Source organism: Myotis lucifugus, unplaced genomic scaffold (genome assembly GCF_000147115.1).
Source record: "Myotis lucifugus unplaced genomic scaffold, Myoluc2.0 scaffold_5, whole genome shotgun sequence".
Lineage (NCBI taxonomy): Eukaryota > Metazoa > Chordata > Mammalia > Chiroptera > Vespertilionidae > Myotis > Myotis lucifugus.
The window spans coordinates 17,537,113-17,561,191 of record NW_005871053.1 but is presented as its reverse complement, the minus strand read 5'-3'; the positions used below and the strand labels follow the sequence as shown (position 1 = coordinate 17,561,191).

General features: G+C 37.8%; 1 protein-coding gene across 3 annotated transcripts in view; it reads right to left on the bottom strand.

The window, feature by feature from the left end:
- The window catches only part of FAP (fibroblast activation protein alpha), a 72,632-nt gene that overhangs the window by 27,243 nt on the left and 21,310 nt on the right, over positions 1–24,079 (bottom strand). For all 3 annotated transcript variants that reach the window (XR_002826596.1, XM_023745502.1, XM_023745499.1), the window contains exons 8-17: positions 21,640–21,712; positions 20,838–20,958; positions 19,788–19,942; positions 17,466–17,569; positions 16,857–16,992; positions 11,441–11,485; positions 5,150–5,254; positions 4,981–5,051; positions 2,177–2,230; positions 181–305 (exon numbers count right to left, since the gene is read on the bottom strand). Coding sequence is in view for 2 of the 3 variants with exons in the window: in XM_023745502.1 (XP_023601270.1) it covers positions 181–305; positions 2,177–2,230; positions 4,981–5,051; positions 5,150–5,254; positions 11,441–11,485; positions 16,857–16,992; positions 17,466–17,569; positions 19,788–19,942; positions 20,838–20,958; positions 21,640–21,712 (989 nt within the window). In the remaining variant the exon portion in view is untranslated. The remainder of the gene's footprint in view (positions 1–180; positions 306–2,176; positions 2,231–4,980; positions 5,052–5,149; positions 5,255–11,440; positions 11,486–16,856; positions 16,993–17,465; positions 17,570–19,787; positions 19,943–20,837; positions 20,959–21,639; positions 21,713–24,079) is intronic.

Here is a 24,079-nt window from a genome sequence, read left to right as displayed (position 1 = left end):
TTGACATTTCTCCAGGCAAATGGGTGAAGTCCAGCAACCATTTTATCAGAGAACACTTCCTTGTATGATATTATTTAAATCCTGCTTACTCATCCGTAGCTAAGGATTGATCAGATGGTGGTGACGAGGATGACGACAGTGGCAGTGAAGTGGTAAACTTGTGTTAAGTCCATTACCTACCATAGCAGATGAGTGCATAGTACTTGGAGTAGTCACTGAAACTTGCTGTGTAATATTGGCACCTTTCTTGCCTTAGATGGCAGGTAATACACTTCTTGCTTGGAGGATAGCTTCCAATGCTAATTCTAGAGAAAAATGAAAATAAATTCAAAATTTAAGATTGTATTTATCAAAATGTACTAATGCACTATAAAATGACTAATTTACATATTGACATCAAACCCACTCCATTTTTCTGGTGCCAATGTCATTTAAAGTGAAGGGGAGCCCAGCCAGTGTGGCTCAATGGTTGAGCATTGACCTAGAAACCAGGAGGTCACCAGTTCAATTCCTGGTCAGGACGCAAGCCCAGGTTTCTGGCTCGATCCCTAGTAGGGAGCGTGTAGGAGGCAGCCAATCAATGTTTCTCTCTCACGGATGTCTCTATCTCTCTACTCCTTTCCCTTCCTCTCTCTCTCTAAAAGTCAATAAAAACATGAAAAAAATAAAGTGAAGGGGAATTCTTAGCATTCGGATGTAGCCTGATTTTCAATTTTTGCCTGAATAGGCACAAGCCTCAAGGGAGAAGCCCCCTGTGATTTCCTTGGGTGGGGGAAGTATCTAACACCTCGAATGGGCATGAGGTGATCACTTCTCATAGCCATTCATCTCTCACACTCCACAAAGTGATTGGGAATGCATAGCTCTTCCTCTTCCCACCTCTCTTTTTGTATTCCCACCAGCAAAACATACCAGGGGAATCTGTTCTTACCATATAACTGGAAGGAGAAATTACTAACAAGCAAATTGGAAATGAGAAACCACACATCATGTTCCTCCTGTGCCTTTCATTCCATGAGGCAGGACATTTGGGCCCAGGGAAGCTCTTCCTGGGAATGCTCCCTCCACACATTTCTACACAAGCCAACCTGTACCTACCATGCTGGGCCCACTCTCTCCTCGGCAGAGGCCTCTGCGTGGTTTCTGAATGGGGTGATTGGCTCTGACATACAGACTCCCAGATCCTGTCAGAATTCGAGTCTTTTATAATTTGGTGGAGACTAGGTGGTATTATGCCAGGATGGAGGCAGGGTCATAAGCACAGCATGGATGGTAAGGTCTCCTGTGGCCTCCACAGTGTTCCTTCTGCTGCTTCCCCTGACTTTGCCTTGGGTAGAGGATGGCCAGAGGCATTGCGAGCTCCATAGAGGGATTCTCCCCAACCCCAACCAATAAGGAGCCAAGATCCAAGGGGGAACAGAGGAACAGATGAATACAGCAGAGTGAAAATGTCTTATTTTCTCAGTTACGGTTAATATTCATGTTCATATTTTGGTGTGATCTGGGAAATGTGAGGTAGGCTGCTCACAGTAAGGGGTCAGGTGTAGCTTGCCCAGGTACAAATCCTGGCTTCAGCAATATCACCTGCCTCTTAGAGTTGTTGTGGGAGTTAAGATTAATATATAAAGCAGTAAGAAGGTACCTGGCAAATAGCAAACTCACCAGCCTACAGTTACTGTTGTTTTTACTCCACATCCAGAAGGGGCTGTTGAGGGCACCTTCCAATCATCAGGGCAACCACTGGACCAACTTAAACACTAATTAGGAACGAAGATGAACTCCTTCCAATCACAGTAGGCTTATGCCAAAGTGAATGATGTTAAAAGAAGTCACACATAATGGAAATAAATACAATAGGTACTTAATACATGAGTGTAAGTGGATAAATGTCTTCAATTACCAGTAAATTTAGTTAAATTATTTAGCATTATGTTTACATCTGCATTAAAATTTCATGATTTTTCTTTTTGAAAACAAACATTTGAGTTAGCTGATATTTTGGGGCTATATAACTTTATACTGATGTAGTGCAAAACATTCTCTGAATGCTTTATCTCAATTCACAAGTTATTCCTACTTCATTTCAGGCTTTTAAATTCTATATATTCTGAGGATCATGACAGATTTTATTCAAATATCAGTATAGAAATTTCTAAACTGAATTGACATAAATTACCTGTAGATATTTCTTCTTCCAGGGACACCTTCAAATTCATTGCTAGAATAAAACCTGAAAGATATTCAGAAGTTATTAAATAACTACCAATAACTAAATGGTAATAAGATTGTTGGTACTAATTCTGATATATTAAACAATGCAGTCCAATGTTCATCTAAACTACTATATTAATAGACAATAAATGAATGATTAATTTGTAAACTAATACTAAATAAAGTATTAATAAACAGTTCATGAAACTGTTTACTGATTGACACTTATATTCATAAATCTCTACTGTATAACTGAATTTTGTGTGCTTATTCTGACTTTCAATCATAGAGGATTAAATTAAGCAGAGTACTCTTTTATTATAGGTACTACAGATCTGGTGCACGAAAATTCGTGCACTGGTGGGGTTCCCTCAGCCAGGCCTGCACCCTCTCACAGTCCGGGAGTCCTCAGGGGATGTCCTACTGGACATCCTGGTGGAAGCGGGCCTAAGCCACAGTCTGGCCTCCCTCTTCAGAAAACAACCAGGCCAGCTGATCAAGGGACGGCACCGCCCGTATCACCCCGCTGCTGCCGCCGGGCCTCTCTCTGTGGGAGGCAACCAGATGGCCGATCAGGGGATGGTGCTGGCCTCCTCCATCACCGTTCCCTCCCTCTGCCTGCTGGCACATGCCTTGGCTGGCCTGGCGCTGCCTGCTCACTGGCCCTGTCCCCCGCTGACTGGTCATTCGGCCGTTCAGTCGATTTGCATATTACTCTTTTATTATATAGGATATTATATTCCATTTCACTAGCTCTGAGCCACAAAAAATAAACTAAGATATTTGATTAATATCACCCATTTCTTTTTCCATGATTAACAGTTTATTGGTTTCTCTATGCTATATTATTTAATTTTGTCTATTATTCTAAACACATTCGAATTTACTTTACAGATGCCCTGACAATACATAGGTTTGCTATAAACCAGGAAACTCATCCACACTGGGGTTCCACACAAAGGAGCATGTTAATTTACCCAGATGCAAAACAACTCGCAAGAAAACATACTTGCTACTTAAGTATCTGGGTCCAGTTCTAACCTGTCTTAATACAGCCATGAGGTGGTAAAGCCAATTTCACAGCATGATTTTCACTCATCTGGGAGTGAGTTCATCTGACTACTACAAAGTAACTGTCTTGTTTTTTGTTTGTTTGCTTTTTGGAAGACCATAATAGGGTGTGAAAAGTTTAGAATAACCAAGGTTTGGTTACCACTTTTTAATTATCAGGACTATTCCGCAGCCCGGGTACTTTTCTGTCCTTACTCTCATAAAAGTCTTATTATTCCCAAATAAAAGGAAAAGGCAACATGATACAGCTCACTCACAGTGTTAAATGTATCCGTCTACATGTCTTTCCTAACTTCACATGACTCCAATCATCACTTGCACTTGCCTTTCCCACATCATCTCAAATTATTTGTGAATAAACTACTCAGAATCTTTTCCAAACAGCCCCCTGCCGTTTTCTGATGTCAAAGGTTTCACAACTGTCTTCATCTCTGACACTTGCCACAGCATCCACATCCCTCTTCTTGTTCCCTTCTCCCTCACAGCCACTAATTCACCACTCCTGCTCAGCCTCCATCTGTCTTTCCTGTCTATCTATCTATCTCTCCTCTCATTCATTTAACAAATATTCATTGAACTCTGGCTCTGTGTCAGGCACTATGCCAAGTGTCAAGGATGAAAAAAAAAGGAAGAAAGAAAGGCATCGTTTTCCCCTCAAAGAGTCTGTATTTCACTGCCACTATGCTAGTTCATGTCTCTGTCACCTCAGGCCTAGATTATGACCATACTTGGGTCTTCCTGCCTTCAGTTTCCCCCTACCATCTGAACATATCATGTCTGAAATCCCCCATCTGTTTTATCTTGCCACTCCTCTTACGCTGGTGATTTTAATGGCTGCTCCATATAATGTCTAAACTCCTTTGCTGACTGTTCAAAGAATTTCATGGATTGGCAACAGTTTCTTGCAGGTTTCAGCCAGTGAGCCTGAACTAATGGTCCTCCTCTTTGCTTTTAGAATTCCAGCTAATGGTAAGCAGATTATGGCAGAGTACCCTGGATTTGGACCTTATAAGGAGTGAGGAAAAGGAACCAGACATTCTTGATTACAGAAGTTTGACCACAAATGACTATTTTAAGGCGGTTTATTTAGACTGTATGCAGGATGGACCGAAAAGGAAAGAAGTCCCGTGTTGAGGATAACAATAAGAACATTAGGTTGAATGTGTTCTAAGTTTGAATCCTAGCTTTGCCACTAACTATGTGGTCTTGGCCAAGTTAAATTTCCGAGTATTGGTTTTCTTATCTGTAAAACTGGGATAATCATTTCTACTTTACAGCATGTGGTACACAGTAATTGTTCAATAAACTATAGGTGTTACAGATAATAACAACTTTAAATAGCAGTGAATCACTACAAAAATATTTTCTATGTACGGGTTGCCATCAGTGGATTTTTCAAGCTTGCTCATTGCTTCAGGTGCTGAAGCGTAAAACTTGTCTTTAGAACCAGTTATTACTTTTTAAATTTACACTTTTATATAGTTACCTATTGCATATCAGAAAAGAAATGACCACCTACCATATATTCTTTCCTAGTTGTTATAGAAATGCAGTCTTAAGGAAAGCACAGCTGTCTGAACTAAACTATAGAGTAAATAACTAAAATGCTCTTAACAGAAAGAAGTGGTGCAGGATCTCTTGTACGTCCATTGGCTAATTAAACCCTGATTGGGGCAACACGCTTCATGCAATACTTACAGTGAATCCTGTGTTATTCTGAATATATTTATGGCCTCCCACTTGCCACTTGTAATTTGAGTAGCGTTTTCCTATAAAAAGACAAACATTATGTGGTGTGAAGCTGAGCATTATTTGAGCAACCTCAAGTGAATGATCTTTGAGGAGATAAATATTCAAAGGAGCGTACCACGGTGTCTTTGATATAGTGAATATGTTTGTAGCCATCCTTGTCGCTAAATATTTTGTAGTATGAAGTGGAATCATAGCTGAACACTGGTGTTGAAACAAAGAACTGAAAAAGAAAAGGTTATGTTCAAAAGACAAACCAAACTAAAACTATTGATTTTTAAAAAGCAATATGTATAAGAACTAGAACACCTCCCCCCATACCCCCACCTTCTGTCACTCAGATCTGGAATTCCATTCTTTTAGGTAGGTGGTTTTTCTAGTGATTTTAGCAGGCACTTGTACATTCCAACCACTGTTTAATTGCTACTACAAACCCCTGGGTTTAAAATGTTAAATTTGATTGAGTGTTTAATTTGTATGTTCTGAGACTATGTGATGGACTGGAAAGGAAAGAAAGTTGAAAGAATCACACATGAATGTTGATATTTAACCAAGTCAGTCTTCAAAATGTGGTATTTGACTAAAATGTGGACTCTTATGAAGGCTGATAGCCCCTTTAATTCTTGATATGTATGATGCCAAGTACCTAATGCCAGTGATTCAATGAAGACATTTGAAATATTAAATATCATGGCCTGCTAGCCACAGTTTTAGGGAGAGACTTCTGGCTAGAGAGAAAAATGTTACCCAGGACAAGCAAGTGGGGGATTTAGTTCTTGAACTTGGGGAGCAGAGTAGATCTCATTAGCATCCCTGACTTCTTTGCAGGGACCCTGCTGGGCACCCCTTAATGACCTAAGGAGTCTCTGACACTCAGTTCTGGTGTGCCCTGGAGCAGGGCGGGCCACAAGTCAATATCCTGAATGGTACAGATAACTAAAATCCTGCCAAGGTCCTCACACCCAATTTTAGCTGGTAATTACTCCCATTAAAAATGTAGGCTCATCTTACATTTGCTGGTATATTTACAGTTCTGGTCAGCGGGTTTTGAAATGGCAGTAAAGTGGTGAAAGACCTACATGACCGAGGTGTTACTCTACATCACTCAGGGTCTGTATTCCCACAGATAATCCAAAACCAGCTCTCTCTAGCCCCGTGCTTTCATATGGCTGTGAACATGATGCTCAACTCCTGTAGAACTGACCAAGCAACAACAGCCAAATGACTACAGTATCTTTTAGCTACAGACACCGATCCTGCTGACACCCAGCCTGGAACTCCCTTTTGAGTAAGAACATAGGGAAAGTTGATGTTTGCTACTTTAGTGATGGTCCCGTGTATGATCTGATACTTGATGCTTTTGATAAAATTGAGTATGATTACGTGAATTTTCAAATGCAATTTATTTGACATGGTACCTGTAATATTCTGAATAGTCTTCCCTAAAATTCATTTCCATCCAGACTTCAGAAGGGGACTATTAGAGACTGAATATTTCTCCCAAATTCATATGTTGAAACCTTACCCCCCACAAAGATGGTATTAGGAGGTAATTAGGGTTAGATGAGATCATAGGGTTGGCGCTCCCATGAATGAGATTAGTACCCTTATAAGAATCACCAGAGAGCTTGCTTGCTTCCTTTGCTCTGCTCTCTGCCACATTAGGATACAAGAGGTGGAAGTCTGCAACTGGAAGAGAGTTTTCACCAGCATGTGACTATGCTGGACCCTGATCTCGGACTTCCAGTTTCTAGAAGTGTGAGAAATAAATTCCTGTTGTTAATAAGCCACCCAGTCTATGGCACTTTGTTGAAGCAGCCCAAACCGACTAAGACAATGACACTATTTAAAACTAGTCTTTACAGATGTAATCAAGGTAAGAATCAAGATGTGAGACTGGATTAGGGTAGGCTCTAAACCAGTGATGGCGAACCTATGACATGCGTGTCAGAGGTGACACGCGAACTCATTTTTTTGGTTGATTTTCCTTTGTTAAATGGCATTTAAATATATAAAATAAATATCAAAAATATAAGTCTTTGTTTTACTATGGTTGCAAATATCAAAAAAATTCTATATGTGACACGGCACCAGAGTTAAGTTAGGGTTTTTCAAAATGCTGACACGCCGAGCTCAAAAGGTTCGCCATCACTGCTCTAAACCCAATGACTAGTGCCCTCATAAGAAGAGAAGAGGATGCAGAGATACAGAGAGATATGGAGAAACAGAGATTGGAGTGATGTAGCTACAAGTTCAGCACATCCAAGGATTGCCAGCAGCTATCAGAAGCTGGAAGAGGCAAGGAAGAATTTTTTCCTGGAACTTTCAGAGGGAGCCAGGCTCCACAGACACCTTGACTTTGGACTTCTAACCTCCAGAATAGTGAGAGAATGAATGTATGTAGTTTTAAGCCACCAAGAGTATGGTAATTTGTTACAGCAGCCCCAGGAAACTAACAGTGTCCTAAGTCATCACTTTGGCATAGAAATTATAAATCTTTAACAAAATGAAAATGGAATAATGAGAAAATGTGGTTTCCTTGCACAAACCTCTTATTAATTTCATTAATAAGACCAGCCTTGGTAGCATTTTGTGTATTGAGACTAGTGCCTCTAAGTGAAATTGAGAGCCAAGAGTCCCAAGAATAGGAAATTCTGATTTGCAGTTTTGTGGACAGAATTTCATTAGTGTATGTCTCACAACAATCATTCTCTTACTCTAGAAAAAAATTATGCTTTTTTTTTAAGGAAATGATGTTATACCTAGTAGTAACCACTTTACAATGCCTCCCTCTCACTCCTCAGGGTAAAAGTAAAAATCTGGCTTTACGTTGTCTTAACTGCTAAAATGGAACCGGGATCACAAAATATTTTAAGGTGCTAGAGTAAAACTATATTCTCCTCACACCTGCAGTTAGTTGAGAAACTTCGGGGAAAACATTTGTCCTAGATTAAAATTTAAGATTTAATTTTCACACAAAAAAATAATAACAGGGTAGAGTGTTATGTTTTTAAGATACTAGAATCAAGCAAACAGGAAGAATATTTTTTGCTAAGTAAAGACTGTTATCTTCTCCCCTTTTGCTGCACACATCAAAGACACCTACTTTAGATAAACAGGTAACTGGGGTGCAGTAAAGAGAGTGTGAAATATGTCCTCATTCACTTTGCAGGGCTAGGTCCACAATGCATTCTCATTTAAGTGCTTCTGGCAACAAGTCACATCTGGACCCTAGAAAATCACAGTTATCACCAGCCTCTTCACAGATCCCTTTATCTTGCTTAGATTTTCTGATAAATTACTCATCTCTATGTGCAAAGCCATTCAAAATACTTTACTTGGAAGGTAAGATTATTTACCACCAGATAATTTCTTGCTAAGGTTGGCAAATGATCTACTTACTAAGGCTAATGCCTGAACTGAGTCCACATGTAGTCAAAGCACAGACTTCCAAGCATCAAGTAGAAAATTTATTTTTCCAAACTGAGGGATTTGGCCAACAGTCTAAAGGAGATGTGGTGTATTGCTTAATTATTTTGAAATTATTTAAATGTGGCTTTGCAGTCTAAGCATTATGCTTTGTTCTCCCAAATTTAGTGGTTAAATACCAGATACATTGATTACATCCTCCTTTTTGTCTGTTTTCTATAAAGAGCAAAAAGAGATTTATTTAAAGTGAATTTGTTGTTATCTTTCTGATCAAATACAGAAAAACTTACACTATTTTTCCCAATTTCAGACACTGACTATCTCATGCTGGAGGAAAAAAAGTGATAAAGTTCTTAAGAAACTGTTTGCTAGTTTTGTGCCTGCAACTAAACAGGTCAATTTTAGCAAGTCAATTAATCTCACTTTTCTAGTTCTTAGGTAATCTCTGAAGGTCTTTTTCAGTTCAAAGCACTTTGATAAGTTCTAAAGGAAGAACTGCTCTGAAGTTACTCTTTAAATTTATATTAATAAGACCAGCTTGTACATTTTGTCCACAAACCTCATAAATATTACCTGAAAAAATATCAGAAAGACATATTTCTGGGTAATTTTATCAAGTCACTGGTTTAATTATTGTTTCAAGGAAGCTAAACAGCATACTAGGGCAAAGGAGCTATGACTATATGAAGTTGTGCCCTGTCTTTTTCTAAAAAAGATGTCTGAACCTATAAAATCTAAAGAATGACCTCTTCAAAGCAGTTCCCTTGGGAAAGTGTGAGCATACTTTTGAAAGCCATCATTGCAAAGAATTTTTGACAATTCCACTTCTGGTATTTTTAAAGTTTACTGACTACTGGATAAATTTTAAGATCTTGAGATTAGTCAATAAGAAAAATAATGTTTCCCAATAGAATTCTAAAGCTACAGGTATTAACATGATCTAGCACAAAATCATGTGCTACAGATACTTTATTTATTCACTAGATTTATTTTGGCAAGACTTTGGATTTAATATAAGAACCTCATCTTCCCTCAAAGAACACTTATGTCCCTCCACTGAAGGAATTTTTTAAAATATATTTTTATTGATTTCAGAAAGGAAGAGAGAGGGAGAGAAAGATAGAAACATTAATGATGAGATAGAATCATCAATCAGCTGCCTCCTGCATGCCCCATACTGGGGATAGAGCCTGCAACCTGGGCATTTGCCCTGACTGGGAATTGAACCGTGACCTCCTGGTTCACAGGTCAACACTCAACCACTGAGCCATGCTGACAGGGCACTGAGGGTATTTAAAACAGTGATCTATAGTTTTAGAAGGTTATTTATTTATTTATTTATCTATTCACCCATTCATCCAGCTAATGTTTGCTCTATAGAGTGTAAAAATTGATAAGATGCAAATATTTCAGAATGTTTTGAATGCTGGTACCATTTTCAGAATAAACGTATGGATTCCTAAAATTATGTCTTTGAGAAGGTTGTTGGTATCATTGTTTATCTATCTGTAAAATCACATCATTCATGCTACTTTATCGTAACCTTAGTTATATTATCATCATGGAGAACACAATGAAAGGAAGTTTCAAGTCTTCTCCCTTTCCCTCATTCTTTACTGGAAATCTTTATAATAGTAGTGAATTCATAGGTTAACTTTCCCTTTTCTTCAAGTTTTCAAGTGCTGGTGTAAGAATTGTCTTCCTAGAAGGCGAGCTTCTGATTAACCAAGAATCTAAAATATTTAAAAGATCCTATTCTTTTACTGAATATGCCTAATTTTTCCTGGGTTATTTAGTACAGTGACAAAGATTAAATTAAATAGGACTTTCCCGTTTTTCCCCCCGACTTATACTTATCCTTGTTACCTTGTTACTTTAGAATATATTTTACATTTATTGTATATAATTAATAAAGTAATAACTATTCTTTAGCTAATGAATATAACTGAAGACTGAGTAAACATATGCAAACTAAAATCATTGGATCTAGAAAAAGTGTTCAATAGAGTTTTTAATATCTAAAGATTTTTACTTTATAATTTACCTTCTCCTTACCCATTTTAACTTTGAATTTTTATGAGACTTATCATCTTAGAATTGACTTCTGAATTATTTGTTGTCCTTTTATTATGGGTTAATGTGTTAAATCAAGTCATAAGAGTTTCCTCTTTTATGAATGTGTCAAAATCTCAGAAAACATCGCCTTTTTAAAAACTCAAATGCTAGTTGAATTCAATCATATTTTTGTGTTAAGTTACAGTAAACTTGCAACATTCACTTATTCTGTCTTATTTTGTATTATTTATAGAGGATGTTAGATACAATTGATATTTTCCTAAAACCTATTTTTTCACAGTAAAAATCCCCATAAATCACTGAATAAGCTTATCCAAGTGATCACAAATCAGAACCAAACACACATCTTTTTATTTGTTATCACTTTGCTCAAAAACTAAAATGAATGAACATATATAAATGAATATATATACACATTCATTTTAGTTTTAAGCAATTTCAGTTTATAATAAATTAATTTCAGTTTATAATAAAATTTAATGAGAGTTAGATTGTCTCTAAATTTCAAAGGATACTCAATATATTTATTTTTCCTGAATTCAAATGGCTAATGATTAATAAGATAATTTTAGGCAGATCAGGGACTATGTTTCTTTTTAAAAAATGATCTTTATTGTATTTGTTTAAGAAGTAATATTAATTATCCATATCAGACAGTTCGTTGAAAAAGTTAAGGTTGGAACATGAAGAATATGATTGATTTGTTCTCAAAAGAATTCTAAATGTACATTAAAATTGTCTAGCACAAAATTGCTGAAGGGATCACTACCTTTATATTTTTTACCTTGATATTTTTTTCTATTGAAAAAGTACTGCCAGTTTGAATACATTTCAAATGGTCCTTTCATAGTTGAGAATCTGTTAAGTGTCATTAAAATATAAAGAAAAGATAGCAAAATCATACTCCACCAGCCCATCCTGTTCTGCTTTCTTCTATATGCTCCTGGGTCTAAAAGAAAAAAAAAAGATCATATAAAGCTTAGTGTTAGTAAGAGTGTTTTTTCTAAATATAATCTGGACATTTGAACCAGTTAAGCTGCCTCATCAGAGTGTACTATCAATAATCAACTAACTTCGCACTTGAGTTTAAGATGACTATATTAAAAATCTTATACAACAGCACTATTGCATGCACATGGATAATCTAAAGGCTGGATTTTATCACAAACCTTTAATAATTCTGGTTAAACTTTCTATGATACAGTGAATTATCACATCATCAATGAAGGCCTAGCAAAACCCAAGTACTTGGTGTCATATAGGTAAAAGGGCATATAGGGATCTTAATATTTGCACCGAATCTTATTTTGGTATACATTTTAACATGGTACAATCAATCACTTATTGAACAAATATTTAGTAAGCCTAAGAAAATGAATAGGCTTTTCTAGACCAATAATTAGAGAAAGAACATTCTAGGTAGAATGAACAGTGTAGAGATGAGGCCAGCTTAGTAAACTACAGGTGATTCAGTGTGCTGAGTGAAGGGTGACTAAGGGAAAGAGAAGATGAGGGAGGATCCAGAGGTATCAGCAAGATCTCTGAGAAACTTTTATGCCACCCTAAGAAGTTTAAATTTCTCTTGGTAAGTCCTTTGAAGGATTTCAAAACCACAATTTTGAAAACACAATTGTGAACATGATACAGAAAATAGATCAGAAGTGGGTAAGATAGAAGGATGCAGACAGATTGGTTGGATGGCTACTGTATTGTTTGGAAAAGGATGACAAAGACTCAAGTCTAGTTAGCAGTAGTAAGGATGGAGCAGAGAAGATGTTGTCAAAGATATTTAAAAGTTCAAATCCGCAGAAAGAATTAACAACCATTTCTTCTTCTTCTTCTTTTTTTCCCCCTCATCCGAGGATATGTTTTTCGTGTGTGTGTGTGTGTGTGTGTGTGTGTGAGAGAGAGAGAGAGAGAGAGAGAGAGAGAGATGGGTTGTCTCTCATGCACACCCCCACTGGGGACTGAACCCACAATCTGAATATGTGCCCTGACTGGAAATCAAACCAGCAAACTTTTGGTGCATGAAATGAGTTATTTTTTACTAGGATGATAGCAAGACTGTATTGCCCAGGCCTTCTTCAGGTTGGATGTGGTCATGTGATAAATTCTAACCAATTGTGTGAAAGCAAAAGTGACTCATGCTGCTTCTAGGCCTAATCTATAAAAACCTCTTGTTACCTACAATCCTCTATTCTTTCCCCCCAGCCCCCAGATGGATGTTGATGATCAGGTTTGAATAGCCTTGGACTAGCCTAGGTAGTCACTGGATGAAGATAGCAGAAAGATCATCAACCTGAGTTCCTTACTGACTGTGTGGAGCAGAGCACCCCATCCTCCATCCCCTCACTAGTCCCCAGTTACTTAGATTCACTATTAGGTGGGCACATAAATGTAAAAAAATTATACTCTATTAATCCAATGGATTATTGGAGGTATTTTGTTGTTGTTATTGCTGTTGTTATAACAGTTAGCCTACCTTGCAAATATATTAACTTGGAGAATATTAAGGTTTCTAGAGAAGTCAGAAGAAGAGCTAGAAAGGAAAAGAAGAATCAGTGAAGTAGAAAAAGGATCATGAGAAAAGTACTGTCATAAAAAGCTAGGGAATAGTAAATTTAAAAAACAGTTTGGATTTTCTCTTATAGGATAGGCCAGTGCCTCTGAGAGAACAAGACTTGAAAAAATAGTGAAACATTTTGACACATTACTTTTAGCCATAAAGATAAAATTAATTTTTATCCCCTTTTCAGAGAATAAAGAATATGAAAGATGTTCCTCCCCCTAGTTATAAATTTCTTAATAAATCTTATTAATATAATTCTAATAAAAGTATTGCCAGTTTCCTTTGCTTCTTTGTTTTTGGTATGACTTCCAACATGAATAAAATGTTGCCAGATCAATTAATCTTAAATGGTATTTGTTTTAAACACACACACACACATCAATCATGAGTCTGGTTGCTGGAAAATTTAATACTCTGTTGTTCTTAAATTTAAAAATGTGTTCCATGTAATTATCAGATTATTTTGAAAAAGAGGTTGTTTTGAAATCCCAAGGTTATTCAAACCTGGTATTCTAAATGTAATCACTGTTTTTGGGCCATTAACTAAAGTTTATATTCCAGGTAATTCCATATCTTAGTGAACAAGCATCTATATGTTCTGTCAGTTTGGATTAAAATAGTCTCGGGTTTTAATAAATTAGAATTTCATATTCCAAAGCAATCATAGTTTTTAAATGCCTAGTTTTAATAACTAAAATGGTATCTAAATGACCAATTTTATAGTTTTAAACTAACAAAATTAAAACTATAATTTCTAACACCCAGATTCAATGAAAATGTCAAAGCTGACTAATCAGACCAATGGTTTCTAATTAACCAGCATAATCCAATTTATTCTCTCTTTTTGTGTGCGTGTATGACACTACATTAAGGCCAACATCTTTCTGCTTTGTATATCAAAATATAAATAAGATAAAAATAAACTCCTAGCATATTCCATCAAAATTAGTTAAGCTTATTGCAGACATAGTAGTGATTTTTTTAAAAAAAATATTTTTTAGCCTGAGTAACTTGACCATTATAGTCCTGATGTATTTCCAAACAGATTCACATGACTTTTTTCTTGCAGAACATAATGTCTAATTTCTAGATAGAATTCAGTGATTTACTTTGATTGCTCTGTGCTTTTATTCTTACTTTACAAAATAGGTTTATCCTATATTTGGTTTAATGAAACATCTTTTTATAATTAGAAGTCTCATGAAATGTACCCATCAAATTTCCTATTTAAAGAAAACATTTTTGCATTTCTTAGTCTCTAATGTGAGTACTTATGAACAAGCTGATTATAAAGCTTTTAGATTGGTGAAGTAGTTTTCTGACTCATTAATTCAACAGATTATGTTTGGATTTGAGCAATAGAAACAATTAAAACTCAACAATAAATCTGTGCCTAGTTTTCACATTTTTTTCTCCCTAAAATTAGCACAGTATAAAGAACTCTGCTAAGATAGGATTGCAAGACAATTTGATCTAATATTTTACCTCATATTTGCAGTTATCTACTTTTGATTTTAAAATGGGAATATTTGGCTTTCTTGATCTTCATTTCCTTTATAATTTTTATTCTTCAACTTTGACATTGAATAGAATGTGCCACCATTTGCATGTTATCTCAGTTCTTTTGAACAGAATGTATATTTCCCTAATAAACCCAGCTTATCTTTTCATCTTCATTGTTTTGCTTTTTTGGACTGTCAGTTTTGTAATATCAAAAGTATGAATTTCCATCCTAATACAGAACTAGATACTTGATTTTTCCAATGTTATTTTCCAAATAACATATTATTTGATTTAGTTTTTTCTTTATTCTAAACAAAGGCTAAAATTATTCAAAGGCTAATATTATTTATTTAATAAAAAAAAAATGACCCTGCAAATAGGGAGTGTTGTTTTGTTGTTTGTTTGTTTGTTTTTTTGTTTTGCAAAGCAATCCAGAGTTGGCTGCAGTAATTCTGGCTTTATAATATAAACTAGAGGCCCAGGGCATGAATTCATGCATGGGTGGGGTCTGGCCAACCTGCCCTGATCAGGGCCAATTGGGCCAGGCCATCCAGGGAGGAGGGGACTTGGGAAGTTGGCCAGCCGGCGCCGCCCCCTAGTTGAACTCCTGGTTGAGGGGACAATTTGCATATTAGCCTTTTATTATATAGGACTAAAGGCCTGGTGCACAAAAATCTATGCACTCGGGGGGGGGGGTCCCCCAGCCAGGCCTGTGCCCTCTCGCAGTCTGGGACCCCTCGGGAGATAACGACCTGCTGGCTTAGGCCTGCTCCCGGGTGGCAGAGGGCATGCCCAATCCCTAGGTGCAGCCCCTGGTCAGGCTCAGAGCAGGGCCGATTGGGGAGTTGGGGCACCTCCCCCTGTCATGCACAGAGCAGTGTGGATCAAGAGGTTGCGATAACACCCTCAGTCACATTCAGGGTAGGGCTGATTGGGGGGTTGGGGTGCTGCCCCCTGTCACTCACAGAGCAGGGCCCATCAGGGGGTTGGGGTGCTGCCCCCTGTCACTCACAGAGCAGGGCCCATCAGGGGGATTGGAGCTCCATACCCTGTCACACACAGAGCAGGGTCGATCAGGGGGTTGGGGAGCTCCCCCCTGTCACGCACAGAGCAGGGCCGATAGGGGAGCTGGGGCACCGCCCCCTGTCACACACAGAGCAGGGTCGGATCAGGGGTTGGGCACTGCACCCTGTCACACTCAGGGCAGGGCCAATGGGGAGGTTATGGCTCTACCCTGTCACACACAGAGCAAGGCCCGTGGAGGGGGGTTGGGGCGCCACCCTCTATCACCCACAGGGCAGGGCCGATCAGGGGGTTGGGGCGCCGCCACTGTCACACTCAGGGCAGGGTCGATGGAGAGGTTATGGCTCTACCCTGTCACACACAGAGCAAGGCCTGTGGAGGGGGGTTGGGGCGCCACCCTCTATCACCCACAGAGCAGGGCCGATCAGGGGGTTGGTGCCCCGCACCCTGTCAAACACAGAGCCGCAGGGCAATCAGGGGATTGGGGAGCTCCCCCCTATCAGGCGCAGAGCAGGGCTGATCAGGGGGTTTGGGCGCTGCCCCCTGTCATGCTGATCCCGGTGCCGGGAGCCTCGCTGCTCTGCTGATCCCGGTGCCGGGAGGCATATTACCCTTTTACGATATAGGATAGAGGCCTGGTGCATGGGTAAGGGCTGGCTGGTTTGCCCTGAAGGGTGTCCTGGATCAGGGTGGGGGTCCCCACTGGGGTGCCTGGCCAGTCTGGGTGAGGGGCTGAGGGCTGTTTTCTGGAAGCGGGTGACTGAAGCTCCCAACCGCTCCTTTTTTTCTTTTTCTTTTTTTTTATTCTGGGCCAGCTTTAGCTCTGAGGCCTCACTGCTGAAAACATCGATACAATGTTGCGGTCCGGCTGGCTGAACCTGGCTGACTGAAAGCCGGTTTCTGGGGTTTTGTTTAGCTTCTTATTTGCAACATAGTACATAGTTGCTTAGAGTTGCAGCTGAGAGGCCGGCAGCGGCAGGCGGGGAATGTTGGAGTTCGCTGTCACTGGAGCAAGCAAGCCTCCCTGCTCGCTTCAGTGCATGGCTGCCAGCTGCCATCTTGGCTGACAGTTAATTTGCATAAGGATATGTTGATTAGCCAATGGGAAAGGTAGCGGTCATACGCTAATTACCATGTTTCTCTTTTATTAGTGTAGATGTTGGCTATAAATAAGTCCCCACTCTTGAACTTTTTTCAGAAAGACACCTTTGTTTTAATAACCTACCTTTGGACAATTCCATGTCTGCCAGCCTTCATTGAAATCACATATAGACAAGACCGAAACATTCTGAATTCTTTTTAGCCACTGCACGCATATTCGTTCATCAGTAACCCACGTGAGCCAACTGAAATAATAATCACTGCAAATAAATTGAAACCGACTGTCACAACCACAAACCAATATCACATTCAAGTAATTTTTTAATTTCTGTTTTCTAAAGGATCTATTTTATTATTATTACATTAAATACTTATTCCATAGATAAGGAAGGCAAAATGTTCCCTTTCTGCTGAGTAAGTTTAATATACCTGCTGACTTTTAAAGACTATCTATAAGAGTTCATCCATCTAATGCAATTATTATTTTACTTGAGTTTGCTCCCCATTTTGGACTTTTATATTTTAGAAAAGAATTTAAGACATAAAGCCAAAGCTACTGGTCAATGTGTAGGAGAAAAAGCATTAAATTAGCTATTATGCATAGGTAAACTCAATTTTTGCTTATAGTGCATATACTCATCATTAACTCACTAGAAAAGAAATCTGAGCACTGATTAAGAAATTGGTATTAAAATACCATTTCAACGGAGGAAAGCATCTGAGATGAATATACCTTGAGGCTATCATTGCTGGAACTGGCACTTCTATGGGACCTACATACTCAGGGTAAGTGGTATCGACAATAAATATCCGAACAACAGGATTCTTAGCTCCAGCCTGACAAGAAAATAAAGATAGATCACCTCATAAAATTCTCATCATCACCAACATTTGAAAGACATTTTAAGAATTTAGGCATGTTTTTATAAGATAAAAATATTAAGTATATTTCTGTTGAAAAAAATATAATTATAACATGACCAGGGATTTTATTTCAATTTTACTTGCGGGGCAATTAAAAATACTGTGTCAATTAGTGTGAAAACATATTTTAAGTGATTAATTAAGAAGCTTTGATTCATAGAAAAAATATTTTGGATATAGTTCTGTAATCGATATTCTCTTTTCTGATTTTTAAGGCAGATTATTTCCCATTTATGATGATGAAGATAATTATTATCATTATTATCATTTCTCCCTCTGTTAGGGAGATTGCGGTTGGGAAGCAAGTGTAAAAATACATAGTGAAAGATACTTTTTGCTTTTACCCTATAATTTGGTCCAAACAATCACCAAACAGTCTCCTAGCTGGTTACATTACTACTGCTACCATCCCTCCAAACTTAGGAAAGTTTCATCCCCAAATATGGAATTTATAATTTTCTTGTTTTGTGTTTTCTATGCTGTTATACACCCTAAATATATATGACAGTATAGTTCACACCCAAACAGCTTCTTATAGTTTCTCTGTTATTTTACCACAGGAAAAGAGAATCTTGTAATTGTTAAATAACTTAAATCAACTGTTTGGCCAGTAGTCTTAAATGACTCTGTGCTGTTTGGATTTATCTAAGGACTGTGCACGTTTTCCTCTGACCCCCTGTTTTACTGAAGGCTCAGCTGGAACTTCTTGCTTCTTCCAACTAGTCTCACCTCTCAGTCCAAAGTCAGATGATTTAGGAACTTTAGTCTTCAAAGAAACATGGGAATTTGGGTCCTAACTTCTCTGTCAGTGCCAGTTACTCCTCAGTTCTTCATCGCTTCCTGCTCCCTTTCACCCTCTTAAAGATCCAAGTCCTTTTACATCACGGATCCCAAGTATTACACCTCTCGCTTCCAAACATCTCCAGCTTCCAGACTTTATAGTCAGCCCTTGAGAGGTCTCCTACCTAAACACTCATCTCTATTCCTTAATGTTTCTCCTACGACTTTAAAGTGAATTTTAAACTGTGTAACATTTCTATTTCTGTCGCTATGGCCACTTCAGAATCTGCTAGTGTGTAGGAATATCCATCTCATCTCTGTCACATAGGGACCCACTGGGTCCATCCATGGCAGTGTCCCCTGACAAGTAAAAACAATCGGGCCGAAACCGGTTTGGCTCAGTGGATAGAGCGTCAGCCTGCAGACTGAAGGGTCCCGGGTTCGATTCCGGTCAAGGGCATGTACCTGGGTTGCGGGCACATCCCCAGTAAGAGATGTATAGGAGGCAGCTGATGGATGTTTCTCTCTCATCGATGTTTCTGACTTTCTCTCTCATCGATGTTTCTGACTCTCTATCTCTCTCCCTTCCTCTCTGTAAAAAATCAATAATATATATATATATATTAAAAAATGGGGAGGAAAGGACATTGTGCTACTTTCTAAAATCACTTTCACTCCTTGTGCAAGAGGAGAATTTGTGATTTGATGTCCTTTCAGACTTATTGTCTAATTAAATTAGGACATGATGTTTTCCACTGAGACCTGGCCATTCTCCAACTGCACATACAGGTCTCTCCAGACATGGGAATGAATGAAAAGTATGTACACTAAGACTTCTAGAATGTTTATGCAAAAGTCTTTGGGCTCACACCCAGTCTAATTCACTCAAGGCTCACAAATTTAAGCTACCTTTTATGTCCAGAAAAGAGCATAACTCATGCTTGCTTCTACCTGACAGGAACATCAAGTTCAACATTTGTATTCCCCATTCAAGCTTGCATGTACATGGGAATTCAAGAAGGAACTGCAAAACAGAACTTTACCCTGAATTCGGAGCATGAAATATGAAAAAATTAAATTTAAGTTAAGCTTGTTTTTCCTCCATGATCTAGACCATATGTTTTTCAAAGCTTCTGCAATAGAATTTAGCAAAGACGACTTCATCCAGCACAACCAGATGTCCAAAGCAACAGATGTCCACATAAATAATAGATCACAGTACAATGTTTGCTTCACAATGCACAAGGATAAGAAGCTCTCCAAACTTGTTGATCCCACCTCTCTTCATAGTATTGGTTGCTCATTTTGACACCAGGGAAATAGAAGCATCTGCTAAAAATATTCAACATACCTTTGGGTATGGAATATTTATTGTCCTAGGATATTGCTCATCACCATAATAGGAATAGGCAATCACTGGGATTTCTGTATCATTAAACTCTGCATATGCCAAAAATTTTCCATTCGGAGACCACCAGAGAGCATATTTTGTAGCAAGCATTTCCTCTGAAAAATAAATACTAGTATATTAATTATAATTGGAGCTTACTCTTAAAGCCATTATAAATATTTTAAAATACATTGTATATATCAATTATTGCCCAAAATAATTTATTTAATGTAGATGTGATATATGTCCTACTTTGGTTTTTAAAAGATAAATAATCTGGTTTTAGAGGAATAGTTTAGCATTATACCCTTTATCAAACAGTCTTCTTAGGATTTGACATTAATCAGAAATGTAATTTTAAAATAAATAATAAACATATTAACAGGAATTAATTTTTCCCTTTGGGGCAACTTCTGGTTCTTATAGTCACCTAAAATAGCCAAAACAAGGAAACTGTAATTATGCTACAGAGTAACATACACATTGAATGTTGACTTTCTCTCCTGGGAATATTATTTTTTTTTAAAAAAACAGTTAAGTTATATATTTATTTAATAAAAAGTAAGGACCAGAAAACCTTTTAAAGTCCAGTTATTTCCTGGATCTTACAGAACCTAGAAAGAGGACAAAATTCACAAAAGTATAACAAATTAAGGATATTTTCCTACAAAATAATATAAACAGTTGTTTAGTTTTGGAAAAAATATTTCTTTCTTAAGAAAAAACAAACCTGAGAAAATGAACTAACACAGCATTTAAGGACCATAAACTTCTTGGAATATAAATTGTTACTACCACTTTATGATGCTCATTAAAAATAAACTCTACCAGTCTGATAAGATTTTGTTCTTTCAGAACATGCACGTCCTGTTCATAGCACAGATAACAGCTTTCAGAAATGCCACCATTCATCTCAGCAGCATAGCACTCATCTAAATGCTACTAAATGTATGCAATTATTTTCAATTAAAAGCCTAACACAGCAACAGTAGAAAGAAGAATACAGCTTACCTTCATAAACCCAGTCTGGGATTCCATTAAATATTTTATTTTCTTTCCCATTATATGTTATTTGGAAAGGTGGGTTTTCTGGTCTTTGTTTCAAATAGATATTGTTCTGATACACATATGCCTGAAAGTGGCGGTAAGCTAGTTAATACAGGGAAATTCCATAAGAAATACAATTAAGTCTGTATATTTGTGTTAATTATTGACCTAATGACTTTTAAAAGTGTAGCAATTCAGATGCAAAAAGACTCACAAGTACTATCTCACTTTAATAGGTCAAAAAACAACTTACTCACATTATCATCTGTTATGATTTTTAAAGTCTATGTCAAATAAAGAATAAAGTCTACTATTTTATTCGTGGTTTTATTACCCAAGTAAATAATTATATATATATTAACAGAAAGTAAAATCAATCTCTGAATATTAATAGCTAGCCAGATCTAATCTTTATTTAGAGTCCTTAAATAAGAGCTTGGACAAAATTTCATGTTGTCTGAAGCTAGTCTGGGAAACTTGTGAAAACCATATTTTTCCTGAGCTTTCTGGCACAACGCATTCTGGCTGAGTATAAGGATAAAGTTTCTGACTGAGATATTTAAAGAAGTCTATCCATGAGCTTGAGATTTTGCGGAATTCTCAGATGGGTTTCGATTTATCAAAACTCTTCTTGTTTTTAACCACTGAAAAATAGTAATACATTTATTTTTTTTTCCTTTTAAGCAAGGGAATTTACCAAAGGCCAAAATCAAATGGCTCCTCTTTTATTTAAAGGATTGAATACTTCTATAATTCAAACACTTACTAATTTACTCCCAATAGGTGACCAGCAAATATACTGAATTGGACGGGGAAGCTCATTTCTTCTTACAAAATCTCTAGAAGGAAAAAAAGACAGAAAGAAAAAACACACACAAAACCATGCTGCTCAATGCAAAAAATCTTTATAAACAGAAAAAATAAACAAACAATAAAAACGAAGAGTCATTCTCTCAGCTTCTTCAAACCTAATGGAAAGAATGTGGCCACTCGGGACTGGAGAGATGGGGTGGTAGTTGTAGCTCTTCACTAGTTACTTAGAAGTCATTTAACTTCTCTAGGTCTCCGTTTGCTGGCCTTTGTAGGGAGATAGTAAGTTAAAGATGTATAAACTGTGAAAGTGGGACTAGCTCTAGAAATGATCTAATGGAACTCCATTTTGTAGAAAATAAATGTGAGGTTAGAGAAATAGTAGGACTTTTAAAAATCACACTGTTAGTTCTTGGCAGAGGCCCAAATTAAACTCAAGCCTTTGGCCCTCTTTTGTACACACCAAGGTAGGATGGTCGCTGGAGTGCCTTCCTCTCTGACATTCTACAATGGTGCTGAAGTTTAATAAGCACTCTTGCGCATTCCCATTCACAACCCCAGCTCTGTGAATGCACATGCATTTCAAATTTTTGAAAATAAGATGCCATTTGACAATCTCCCCAGAGATCTGACTTGAAATCAGAAACAGAAAGGAACATCCGATCTAAGTTAAAATGAAAAACAGATTGTATACTAGGCAGTATGCCTTAAGCTTGCAAGTTCTACATCCATGGGGAAACTTCAAATATCCTCTTAGCCAAAAACCTCACTTTGATCCTTAGAGTCACCTTGCAAATTCTCAATGGACTGACTTGCTCTGGGGAGCTTTTGCACTTCTTCAGCAAGAATGTGTTCAGATTTCATGTATTAAAGACTCATAAGATGCCATGCTTCAGTTTTAATTATCTTCTTGGAGATACATATAAATAGTTTCATTTAGATTTGGAAGCAACCCAAGTGTCCATCAGTAGATGACTGAATAAAAAAGCTGTGGTACATTTACACAATGGAATACTACTTAGCCATAAAAAAGAAAGGGAATCATATCCTTTACAACAGAATGGATGGACCTGGAGAACATTATGCTATGTGAAATAAGCCAGTCAGAGAAAGACAAATACCATATGACTTCATTCATATGTGGAATCTAACAAACAAAATATAAACAGACTCATAGAGAACAGACTGATAGCTGTCAGAGAGGTGGGAGGGTTGGGGGACTAGGTGAAAAAGATGAATGGATTAAGCAAACAAACAAACAAACAAACAAATACCTCATAGAGAGACAAGAGCATGGTGATTACTAGAGGAGGAGGATGGGAGAGGTAGAAAAGGGTATAGGGGACTAAATGGTGATGGGAAGAGACTTGCTTGGAGTGGTGAGCACAATGCAATATACAGATGATGTCCTGAAAGCTATATAATTTTATTAACCAATGTCACCCCAATAAATTCAGCTAAAAAATGCTTTTGTGGAGACGCAAAGCAAGACCTACCCGGGGAACACTTGAAATCTTGCCCCTGGCATACGTTGTCAATTTGGCTCAAAAAACTCTTATAAAAGTTCTAAAAAAAAAAAAGAAGACCTACCTTCTAGGTGTAATGTGAGAGCCTGAAGAAAGACTCTTTCCTTCCCTCTCCAAAACAAATCTTCAACCTGGACCTAACATATACCTGATATTTCTACTTTTCTAACTTTTTTAAACTTTGGAAACTATGAAGCCTTATAATATACATTGACTTAGCTTATTAGGTCATGCAGCATGAGCCGAGCAGACAATGAGGGAGCAGGGCACTGGACAGACCAGCTTTGATTGGAGAAAGGGTGGAGGCCCTGGAGGAAGACCATTGGACGGCCATGGGAAGCCTGACTCCTGGAGAGCAGTTTAAGGCACCAGGCCCTTGGAGGTCTGGAACATATTGAAAGACATCCGAGGGCACAGGCAAGGAAGTGACCCAACGGGAGAACGATCTTTACCTGGTTTACAATTCTGTCTCAAGCCAGTGTGCCTGTGACCTTTGACATTGCAACACTGCCTGATGTTGCCAAATGCTGTGGCATCACCTACCCAGTCATGTAGACAGTGCCAAGCTGCAAATCTCAGCACACAGTCTCTTCATGACCCTCAAGTCACCAGGTGGTCATTTTCTGTGTTTTCTAAATAATTCACAGCATGAGAGAAAGTGGCGGAGGCTGCTTTTCAAAAGGCTGTCATCTCCTCAGTATCCCTTCCCTTGCCTGAAACCAGAACCATGTTCATTCTCTCTGTGGTAAATTTTTATAGACTCTTCCAAGGCACACAGAACATTTGCAGTTAGTGGTACCCGATTTTGCCTTAAATCTCAACAAATTTGTCATCCCTCACTTTCTAAATTATTGTATATTTAACTGACAA